This window comes from Argopecten irradians, chromosome 14 (assembly GCF_041381155.1).
Source record: "Argopecten irradians isolate NY chromosome 14, Ai_NY, whole genome shotgun sequence".
NCBI lineage: Eukaryota > Metazoa > Mollusca > Bivalvia > Pectinida > Pectinidae > Argopecten > Argopecten irradians.
Genome location: NC_091147.1, coordinates 36,255,553 through 36,268,249, shown reverse-complemented (window position 1 = coordinate 36,268,249; position 12,697 = coordinate 36,255,553). Strand labels below are relative to the sequence as shown.

At 40.7% G+C, this 12,697-nt stretch overlaps 1 protein-coding gene across 3 annotated transcripts in view; it reads left to right on the top strand.

Moving 5' to 3' along the window:
- Positions 1-12,697, top strand: part of LOC138307466 (sodium-coupled monocarboxylate transporter 1-like) — a 61,707-nt gene that overhangs the window by 32,626 nt on the left and 16,384 nt on the right. The window contains exons 1-3 of one of the 3 annotated variants that reach the window (XM_069248232.1): positions 8,019-8,151; positions 10,313-10,678; positions 11,388-11,456. The exons of 1 other annotated variant lie outside the window; for it this stretch is intronic. In XM_069248232.1, the coding sequence (XP_069104333.1) occupies positions 10,331-10,678; positions 11,388-11,456 (417 nt within the window). In that variant the 5' untranslated portion in view covers positions 8,019-8,151; positions 10,313-10,330. Of the gene's footprint in view, positions 1-8,018; positions 8,152-9,933; positions 10,057-10,312; positions 10,679-11,387; positions 11,457-12,697 lie in introns of those variants that run through there. One more of the 3 variants, XM_069248233.1, reaches the window with a different exon arrangement.

The following is a 12,697-nucleotide window of genomic DNA, read 5'->3' as shown; positions in this document are numbered from 1 at the left end:
GCGATTATACCAAGAAATTTTAAGAAAAAACAGAAAACATATATTATTTCTTTAAAATAAAAACATCATATAATGAAAAATGAAAATAATGCAACAAATAAAATTTACGAAATTATAAGTTTAAAATACATCAATAACAATAAAGTTGAACGGCTACCTAGTTTCGCTTTCGGTTAAAGGTTTTATGAAAATCAGAAAATCACCGTCCTATATTTTGTACGACTTTGTCATCACGATCTTTATCATTTAATGCATCATGAAACGACGATAACAACCACCAATGACATGACAGCTACTATGTCAACAAATGATACAGGTATATCTCTCATACATACCGGTGTAATACTGGGATATCCCATGCAATATAACATATCGTATGAGGCTGTATTACTCTCCTACCCCATGTAACACAACCTTGTTACGCCGCTGTTACTATTTTCTCGGTAAAACTTTCATATTATTTTCATAACGTAGTCTAGTTACACTAAAAAGAACGCAAGCATTGGTATTTGTTTTAAAAATATCAAACAATTTTCTGGTATGGGGAATTCCATATTTGCATATTACAGAGTTACCTGCCCTTGCAGGTAGGTATTGATTGTGACGTCATGTGTTTGCGAGCGTAACGTCGTACTTTTTGGAGAAAACGGCGTGAATTGCGCTCACAAAATGACGAAGTAACAATCGATACCTACCCGCAAGGGAGCTAACTCTGTAATATGCAAAGACGGAATAAGCTTACAGTCGAAGTGAATGGCAGGATATCAAAATTGTTAAACTAAAAAAAATGAATAAAAAAAAAAAAAAAAAAAAAACACTTTGAGACATAAAAAACTAAACCTCGAGTTGATTTACAACATTGTGTGACCCTTGGATAGACTATCCCTATCACATATCCACGTATGAAAGAGTCTTAAGCAAAATAAAGTGGGGCAGTTACATCGTGTATCGAATAACTGTCTAACTTTACTTCTGGTCGGGTAAAGTAAAGTTAGACAGTTATTCGTTATTCAAGCGTCACCTGTTTTTACGGATGCAGCGAAATTAAATATAGTCATTTCTTTGTTTAATTCCTTGGAATAACTATATTTTTCGGAGTTTTCCAGTAAATATTTAAAGCACAGATCTTTCTAAATCATCTGAGAGTTTTATTGTCGATAATAAATTCTTATAATCATACATATATCACTTCTAAATACAAAATGCTACAGTTTATTATATTACATTTCAATTATATAATTTCCTTCGCTGAATTCACATTTGTAATATGTATTTGTCGATTTTCACTTTGTCATTCCCATCCATAGTTTAATTTAATTAAAAATATAGGAAAATAATGTTCACAGGATGTAAACCTGTTAAAAGAATATGTGTATTCTATAAATAAACACTAATTTGAAACATGGACTTGTTCTTGATAACTTTAGAATTAATAAGATGGCACGTTCTTTCCCAAATTAATTATATTCAATATTTGTTTTGTAATTTTGTTGTCTTTTTCTCGTTTGTGTCTTTCCGGAATCGAAAGTAAAATAAGGTTATCTTCACAAAGTATGTCCTCAATGGGATTGCTCTATTATACGGTAGTAGCGCGATATATATTAATATGTTCGTTGCCAACTGAGTCCATAAAAGGGTATACTCAGTCAAATCCCTGTTTTAGTTTTAGACAGAATAAAGCTTGTAATTACGGTCGCCGTGGTTGCTGGAGGTAAATAGCCTACATATACACTAATGTATAGCACAGGAAGTCAACTCAATGAAAATGGATGTTGTCATATAGTTTTTGTATTTGGTGGATGGACTGATGAGTATACATGACAGTCATATGTGATTTTTTTTCAGAAAATACGAGATTTGAAAAATCATTTAAAAAATCGGGATATTTACTATAAAACAGAGAAAGGGACGGCAGTCGCCATATTGGAATTTTTACCCCAACTTCGATAAGAGTTATTTTTTACAATAGTATGTACCTTTTTCCTAGAGTCATAGTCACGCATCAGTCCTCCGATAATCCATGATCACATACATACAATGCAAAAGCATATAAACGATGTCTATACAGTCGAAAGCAATATTTTAATCCAAAGTTACCGGCGATTTCTGCCTTGTGACATCGAAAGCAACGCGTCGTAGTAGAGAGCGATTAGAGTGACTTCCCCTGCAATGTAATTTTATGGGTTTAGTCAGAGGTATTCCGATACGTTATATTTACAGTCAGTGGTGAATTAATAGTATAAACCCCATTGATTTCAACCAAAGGCTACTCAACTTTATTTCTCGATAAATTGAGTATATCACGCGCAATTTACGGGAGCCGTGCGGATGAATTTATGATGGTCCAAATCAGAAACTTTTGGTGTTTTGTCAGGGGACCGAACGTCATGGACAGACTGTACGTTCGATGAACATGTACATGTCACATGTATCAAGTAGGTTTGGGGACACATATATACATCTACGTGGGGACCAGTAAATACAAAATGTAGAAAAGGTCACATGTCGCGGGGTCCAGGACGTATAACAAGTTTACTGGACCAGTACAACAAGGTCTATGTTCGGGGACCAGACGTCATAACAAGGTCTATGTCCGTGGGACCAGGGTCTATCAAGATAATGTACGGGGACCAGGTGTCATGACAGGGTCTATGTACGGGGACCAGGCGTCACAAACAAGGTCTATATTCGGGGACCAGACGTCATAACAAGGTCTATGTTCAGGGACCAGACGTCATAACAAGGTCTATATCCGGGGACCAGACGTCCTTAACAAAGTCTATGTTCGGGGACCAGGCGTCATAACAAGTTCTATGTCCGGAGATCAGACGTCATAACAAGGTCTATGTCCGGGGACCAGACGTCTTGTCATAACAAGGTCTATGTAAGGGGACCAGACGTCCGTAACAAGGTCTATGTCCGAGGACCATGCGTCATAACAAGGTCTATGCACGGGGAACAGACGTCATAACAAGGTCTATGTCCGGGGACCAGACGTCATAACAAGGTCTATGCACGGGGACCAGACGTCTTAACAAGGTCTATGTCCGGGGACCAGTCGTCATAACAAGGTCTATGACCGAGACCAGACGTCACAACAAGGTCTATGTTAGGGGACCAGACGTCATGACAAGGGACTCTGTACGGGGACACAGACGTCATAACAAGGTCTATGTACGGGGACCAGACGTCATAACAAGGTCTATGTCCGGGGACCAGACGTCATGACAAGGTTATGTACGGGGACCAGACGTCATGACAAGGTCTATGTACGGGGGACCAGACGTCATGACAAGGTTTATGTACGGGCGACCAGACGTCACGACAAGGTCTATGTACGGGAACCAGGCTCATCATAACTAGGTATATGTACATGGACCATGCGTCATTAACAAGGTCTATGCACGGGGAACAGACGTCATAACAAGGTCTTATGTCCGGGGCACCAGACGTCAATAACAAGGGTTTTTTTTTTCAGAAAATACGAGATTTGAAAAATCATTTAAAAAATCGGGATATTTACTATAAAACAGAGAAAGGGACGGTAGTCGCCATATTGGAATTTTTACCCCAACTTCGATAAAAGTTATTTTTTACAATAGTATGTACCTTTTTCCTAGAGTAATAGTCACGCATCAGTCCTCCGATAATCCATGATCACATACATACCATGCAAAAGCATATAAACGATGTCTATACAGTCGAAAGCAATATTTAATCCAATGTTACCGGCGATTTCTGCCAGGTGACATCGAAAGCAAACGTCCTAGTGGAGATCGATTAGAGTGACTTCTCCTGCAATTTAATTCAATGGGTTTAGTCAGAGGTATTCCGATACGTTTTAATGTTCAAATTGTCCGCAAAAACAAAAAAGTATCGGAATATCTTTGACTAAACCGATCGAATTACACTTCGGTGGAAGTCACTCTTAGACCAGGCGCCATGACAAGGTCTATGTTACGGGAACCAGGCGTCACAACAAGGTCTATGTCCGGGGACCAGGACGTCATGGACAAGGGTTATGTCGGGGACCCAGGACGTCATGACAAGGTCTATGTACGGGAACCAGGCGTCACAACAAGGTGTATGTACGGGGACCAGACGTCCTAACAATGTCTATGTCCGGGGACCAGACGTAATAACAAGGTCTATGCACGGGGACCATGCGTCATGAAAAGGTCAATGTCCGGGGTCCAGACGTCATAACAAGGTCTATGTCCGTGGACCAGGCGTCACAACAAGGTCTATGTTCAGGGACCAGACGCTCATAACAAGGTCTATGTCCGGGGACCAGGCGTCATAACATGATCTATGTACGGGGACCAGGCGTCATGACAGGGTCTATGTACGGGGGACCAGGCGTCACAACAAGGTTATATTCGGGGACCAGACGTTCATTACAAGGTCTATGTTCGGGGGACCAGACGTCATAACAAGGTCTATATCCGGGGACCAGAGTCTCATAACAAAGTCTATGTTCGGGGACCAGGCGTCATAACAAGTTCTATGTCCGGAGATCAGACGTTATAACAAGGTCTATGTCCGGGGACCAGACGTCTTGTCATAACAAGGTCTATGTAAGGGGACCAGACGTCGTAACAGGGTCTATGTCCGAGGACCATGCGTCATAACAAGGTCTATGCACGGGGAACAGACGTCATAACAAGGTCTATGTCCGGGACCAGACGTCATAACAAGGTCTATGCACGGGGACCAGACGTCATAACAAGGTCTATGTCCGGGACCAGTCGTCATAACAAGGTCTATGCACGGGGACCAGACGTCATAACAAGGTCTATGCACGGGGACCAGGCGTCATACCAAGGTCTATGTTCGGGGACCAGACGTCATAACAAGGTCTATGTCCGGGGACCAGGCGTCACAACAAGGTCTATGACCGGGACCAGACGTCACAACAAGGTCTATGTTAGGGGACCAGACGTCATGACAAGGTCTCTGTACGGGGACCAGACGTCATAACAAGGTCTATGTACGGGGACCAGAACGTCATAACAAGGTCTATGTCCGGGGACCAGACGTCATGACAAGGTTTATGTACGGGGACCAGACGTCATGACAAGGTCTATGTACGGGGACCAGACGTCATGACAAGGTTTATGTACGGGGACCAGACGTCACGACAAGGTCTATGTACGGGAACCAGGCATCATAACTAGGTATATGTACATGGACCAGATGTCATAACAAGGTCTATGTCCGGGGACCAGACTTCATAACAAGGCCTATGTACGGGACCAGACGTCATAACAAGGTCTATGTATGGGGACCAGACGTCATAACAAGGTATATGTACGGGGACAAGACGTCATAACAAGGTATATGTACATGGACCAGACGTCATGACAAAGTCTATGTACATGGACCAGGCGTCATGACAGGGTCTATGTACGGGGACCAGACGTCATAACAAGGTCTATGCACGGGGACCAGGCGTCATACCAAGGTCTATGTCCGGGAACCAGACGTCATAACAAGGTCTATGTCAGGGGACCATACATCATAACAAGGTCTATGTCAGGGGACCATACATCATAACAAGGTCTATGTATGGGGACCAGACGTCATGACAAGATCTATGTCCGGGGACCAGACGTCATAATAAGGTTTATGTACTGAGACCAGGCGTCATAACAAGGTCTATGTCCGGGGACCATATGTCCGGGGACCATACGTCATAACAAGGTCTATGTGCAGGGACCAGGCGTCACAACAAGGTCTATGTCCGGGGACCAGACGTCATGACAAGGGTTATGTCCGGGGACCAGACGTCATGACAAGGTCTATGTACGGGAACCAGGCGTCACAACAAGGTCTATGTACGGGGACCAGAAGTCCTAACAATGTCTATGTCACGGGGACCAGACGTAATAACAAGGTCTATGCACGGGGACCATGGTCATGAAAAGGTCAAGTTCCGGGGTCCAGACGTCATAACAAGGTCTATGTCCGTGGACCAGGCGTCACAACAAGGTCTATGTTCAGGGACCAGACGTCATAACAAGGTCTATGTCCGGGGACCAGGCGTCATAACAAGATCTATGTACGGGGACCAGGCGTCATGACAGGGTCTATGTACGGGGACCAGGCGTCACAACAAGGTCTATATTCGGGGACCAGACGTCATAACAAGGTCTATGTTCGGGGACCAGACGTCATAACAAGGTCTATATCCGGGGACCAGACGTCATAACAAAGTCTATGTTCGGGGACCAGGCGTCATAACAAGTTCTATGTCCGGAGATCAGACGTTATAACAAGGTCTATGTCCGGGGACCAGACGTCTTGTCATAACAAGGTCTATGTAAGGGGACCAGACGTCGTAACAGGTCTATGTCCGAGGACCATGCGTCATAACAAGGTCTATGCACGGGGAACAGACGTCATAACAAGGTCTATGTCCGGGGACCAGACGTCATAACAAGGTCTATGCACGGGGACCAGACGTCATAACAAGGTCTATGTCCGGGGACCAGTCGTCATAACAAGGTCTATGTACGGGGACCAGACGTCATAACAAGGTCTATGCACGGGGACCAGGCGTCATACCAAGGTCTATGTTCGGGGACCAGACGTCATAACAAGGTCTATGTCCGGGGACCAGGCGTCACAACAAGGTCTATGACCGGGACCAGACGTCACAACAAGGTCTATGTTAGGGGACCAGACGTCATGACAAGGTCTCTGTACGGGGACCAGACGTCATAACAAGGTCTATGTACGGGGACCAGACGTCATAACAAGGTCTATGTCCGGGGACCAGACGTCATGACAAGGTTTATGTACGGGGACCAGACGTCATGACAAGGTCTATGTACGGGGACCAGACGTCATGACAAGGTTTATGTACGGGGACCAGACGTCACGACAAGGTCTATGTACGGGAACCAGGCATCATAACTAGATATATGTACATGGACCAGATGTCATAACAAGGTCTATGTCCGGGGACCAGACTTCATAACAAGGCCTATGTACGGGACCAGACGTCATAACAAGGTCTATGTATGGGGACCAGACGTCATAACAAGGTATATGTACGGGGACAAGACGTCATAACAAGGTATATGTACATGGACCAGACGTCATGACAAAGTCTATGTACATGGACCAGGCGTCATGACAGGGTCTATGTACGGGGACCAGGCGTCATTACAAGGTCTATGTACGGGGACCAGACGTCATAACAAGGTCTATGTCCGGGAACCAGGCGTCATAACAAGGTCTATGTCAGGGGACCATACATCATAACAAGGTCTATGTCAGGGGACCATACATCATAACAAGGTCTATGTACGGGGACCAGACGTCATGACAAGATCTATGTCCGGGGACCAGACGTCATAATAAGGTTTATGTACTGAGACCAGGCGTCATAACAAGGTCTATGTCCGGGGACCATACGTCATAACAAGGTCTATGTGCAGGGACCAGGCGTCATAACAAGGTCTATGTCCGGGGACCAGACGTCATAACAAGGTCTATGTACGGGGACCAGGCGTCATAACAAGGTCTATGTACGGGGACCAGACGTCATAACAAGGTCTATGTCCGGGGACCAGACGTCATAACAAGGTCTATGTCCGGGGACCAGACGTCATAACAAGGTCTATGTACGGGGACCAGGCGTCATAACAAGGGATATGGACGGGGACCAGACGTCATAACAAGGTCTATGTACGGGGACTAGACGTCATGACAAGGTCTATGTGCAGGGACCAGGTATCACGGCAGTGTCTATGGCCGGGTACCAAGCGTCATAACAAGGTCTATGTCCGGGGACCAGACGTCATGACAAGGTCTATGTCCGGGGACCAGACGTCATAACAAGGTCTATGTCCGGGGACCAGACGTCATAACAAGGTCTATGTCTGGGGACCAAGCGTCATAAAATGATCTATGTCCGTTGACTAGGTACCGACGCGATTTGTTTTCAAGGATAGGTTCCCATATAAACATACAATCAGCGGTCAGTCTCCCAATGTATTCTGTATATGTTGTCACTTTAATAAGTTGCTTGAGTATGTCAAAGTATTTATTCTTGTCACGACCACCTAGTTTGAAGAAACAATCGAGACGACAATGCAGTCTACCGTCGGTATTTGATAGATCTACACTTCATCTAATATATCGGTATGTATAAATATTGCATTTTTCAATATTTGGTTTTCTTATATTACTCTTGAAATAAAACATATTAATTGTTTTGAAATATTGCCCTTGATAAACAATAACATCATACCATCTTTGTTAAATTGGCAATATCTTACGAATTCATCTCAATGCATGATATAAAATGTAATCTAAATAATTCAGTATATAAATATTCCTAGGCATATATATGAACTTTTCAACACACTCAGTTTTTATTTGTTTTTTTGTTCAAAGGTTGCTCAACTTTAATAATTACCAGATATACATGTAGATGATCTGTCATAAAGTTTTCTTTCACTTTAGATTTATAATATAAGTTTTCATTCATTTGTCAGTCTTTTTATATTTGAGTTCGGAGATGTGAGACATGTTTTAACCGAATTTGTGTATTCAAACTGACACGCGAAGGTGAGGATTGAAACGGATTTAAGCACCGGTTTGAGTCAACGTATTACGTATACGTGTGTCGTTTGCTTGGCATTCTGAGTTCATTTTACGTGTTTCACATTTGTTTTTGAAAGATTGCTAGTGTAGAGAATTCTTTTTCGTATTGAATATAGTTGATAATGCAACAAATTATTTGCTAAATCTCTGTAATTCTGATATTTTCAATACCGAATTGTTTTGCAGTTCTTTTTTCATCGTTTAACTTTATGTCCAGTTGCGTAGTAAACAACGTATTAAAATAAGAAGGTCGTTTCCACTTGTAGTTATACCATTCAATCTAAACCAACCAATCCCAATGCAGATTGGTCAAATTACACGTGTGAAATAAATACAAATTTAGGAAATGGATTTATCACACAGAAAATCGCGGAAGTTATATGATAAATATACATATTCATTTGTGTAAACATCCAATTTATGTACAATGGCGCTGTAAAACTTTATGCGGTATGATTTGCGATTACACGTATGGAATAGGCTTATGTTATTATACAAAAAGTACACGGTGCAGTGTGGATATACATACTAATGTATCAGGGTAGGATATGTCGTTTTGTGTTAACACGTAATTATGACTGTAAGCATGCTGTTACTTGAGAGAACATGTTTATGTTGTTTGAATCACACTCTGTGGTATTAATGGGCACTCCATCTGTTGGTTAAAGGCTCTATGATGTTTAGATTTCAAAACCCGTTGTTTACGATTGCAGTTCAGCTGTTGTTTTAACTCTCACTTTTGTGTGGATTTCACACATCGTTGCTCTCCATTTGTTGTTTCAATACTCTCTATTGTTTGGATTTCACAAACCGCTGTTTTAGGATGCATTCCATTTGTTGTTTCAATACTCTCTGTTGTTTGGATTTTACAAACCACTGTTTTAGGATGCATTCCATTTGTTGTTTCAATACTCTCCGTGTTTGGATTTCACAAACCGCTGTTTTAGGATGCATTTCATTTGTTGTTTAAAGGCTCTCCGTTGTTTGGACCTATTCGTTCTTTTAGGATGCACTCTAAGCGTTGTTGAAATACTCTATGTTGTTTAAATGGCTCACTTCTTTTTTAGGATTCCCTTCCTTGTTGTTCAAGGCTACACTATGTCTATATTTATTTCATCTATCATGTTTGTGTGGGAGGACATAACGTCGTTAAGATTTGTTTTGAAAAGAGACTCTCCGGTGCTTTAGAATACCCAACCAATTGTTTGAAATGCACTTTCTTTTCTTTGAGTGAACGACAAGGCATTTGTTTTTCTTCTTATGATATCACAATTCCATCATATCGATGATTATGTTGTGTTGTTGATTAGCAGGGGCATACATAAAGTTGTGCCAGCAGTTTTTGTACAGTGAAGGTGCAGGATCTTACAGTCCTACTTTTCCTATTGTTCCGTTGGTTTGTTACAACGCCATTGCTTTGCTGACCCTGGTGTCTATAAGGTATACAGGCTAAAGACATACAGTGCTAGTCTTATTCTTAACTGTTGCTTATGTTTGGAATATAAAATATTCATGTTCAAGCAAACAAATGTTCTTTCCTTAATTTAAAACAAGTGTAACCTAATTACTTTAAGTACCGTTATTTCCTGACATAACCGATGGCATTATAAGCAAACCAGTGCATGCAGATTAAATTTAGTTTCTGCCAAAAAGAACTTAATAAATATAGCTTCATTTATATGCAATGTCTTTTCAGCCCTAAAATACTGCTAAAATGACTGCTGAAGGGTCAGCCAGCCTCGTTCTGGTGGATTATATAACATTTGGATCTGCCATCCTTATATCAATTTCCATTGGTGTGTACTTTGCTTTTGCCGGAGGAAAACAGAAAACCACAAATGAATACTTAATGGGAAATCGTCACATGAAAGTACTTCCGGTTGCGCTATCACTTATGGTTACATTTGAATCCTCGATTACCATGCTGGGATTTCCGGCGGAAGTGTTCGTTCATGGGATCATGTTTTGGTGGGCGTTAACTGCATTCATGTTTGCAAATCTGATTGGAATTTTGATCTGGGTCCCTCTGATTCATCCACTCAGAGTGACAAGTGTCTTCCAGGTAAAACGTTTCATTGACCGAAATGTCTTATCGAAATGCCTTGAAAGCATCATTAACTTCCTATTGACAATTCGTATATGTATGATATATTTTGAACGATTACATTTGAAGCTTCGTTTACCTTAATTAAAAACAACAGCAACAAAATATTCTTTATCTAGACATTTGTATGTGATATCAGAATGTAGATATTTCATTTGATTGCACATACGTATTCCTTAATATTTCATGTTAGTAGCATTGCTATATAGTTCCGTATTGTTTTCGATAAACTTAGTACCTTATGCTTATATTATCGTTTGTTATATCTCCGGTGGCCGAGTGGTTAAGATGTCCCGACATATTACCACAAGCCCTCCACCTCTGGGAAGCGGGTTCGAATCCCATGTGGGGCAGTTGCCAGGTACTGACCGCTGGTCGGTGGTTTTTCTCCGGGTACTCCGGCTTTCCTCCACCAACACACCTGGCACGTCCTTACATGACCCTGGCTGTTAATAGGACGTTAAAAAAAAAATAAATAAATAAACCATTATCTAAAGTTAAATTATGGTAATAGTACTGCTCGTTTTATTATCAGTATCTAGATATTCGTTTTGTTAACATTATTTACTTTAGTTTCAGTATATAGAGCATCGTTTTGTTAACATTATTCACTTTAGTTTCAGTATCTAGAGCTTCGTTTTGTTAACATTATTTACTTTATTTTCAGTATCTCGAATTGCGTTATAAATCACGCGGTATGCGACTTCTAGGGACAAGTGTGGCGGCTACTGGTACTGTAGGTATACTTTTGTTTTACTATTCACACATTAACCAGGCCTTGGTAACTTCGTCTTAGGATTTTAATACACGAATATTCATTTCATGTTGTTGAACTCTTATGAAATAGGCAAGTGTAATTTTGTTATATCTTTATCAGCACTGAAAATTTTCCTGAAGAGCTTCCACATACCTCACCAAGTGTGAAAGCGTTTGGAAGTTTGTCGTTGGAGTTCTATTTTTTTCTATGGTCAATATTTTCTTGGACTAATAAATATATAGATTGTGGCTTTGGAAAAATTATGTGTCGATCAAGCCGCTGTGATGCATATGGACATAATTCGACATCATAAAACCTGTAGGCCTACTTTTATATACTGACCGTGTATCCGATGTAAATCCTCAGATAAATAATTACATATTTTCTAGTAATGCTACATGTGCATGAAGACCTCCTCAGATTTTGTGAATAGTTTGAATGGCCATGTTTTGCATGATATATTAATAAAAATCGCAGGTGGCGAGAATCGAAAGATCCGAAGGTATTCACGTTAACGCTAAGCCAGATTCTGCTTATTTATATATATATACAATGATTTTTTTATAATAAGTAGATAACACTGTTATCTTAATCATCTATCTTCGCAAATAGTATGATACAGTATTTCCTAATAGAAAAAATTTGGTAAATATCATGTACATGTAGCGGTGGTTTCAACATGAAGAAAAGTGAGAAAAAAAATGATAAGAATACATTGATCACAAATCACAAAGTTTTTTGGTATACCGTAATTTTTTGCCGAAATGCTCGAACGTCGGTGTAGATACGGAGAAAACAACAGTTTTTATTTCATAAAGTTAAAACGGACTATTGAAGTTATATGCTTTGAGAAATTGTACAACACTATCTTTTTTTTAGAATATATCTTTCAATCGAGCCTACTGCGTATGCATCGTCAACTTCTACTAAGTTGAAAAATCACGATAACTGCAGGTACAATGTAGGCCAACAGTCGATGTCGCGAACAGGTCCGATTTGATGTATTCAAATCAAATATGAAAAAAATGAATGGCTTGATTGCAATATCCGAAATTTGTTGGACTGAAGATCGCTACTTTTTAATGAATTTAAAAAAAAAAAAAAAAAAAACACGAAAAAAATCACGTTAAATGGTCGCGACACAGTATCCCGGTTTCATTGGTTTTCGACGGCGGAAGACCAAAATAGAATTTTTACACACAATGTCAAACATTTTCAAT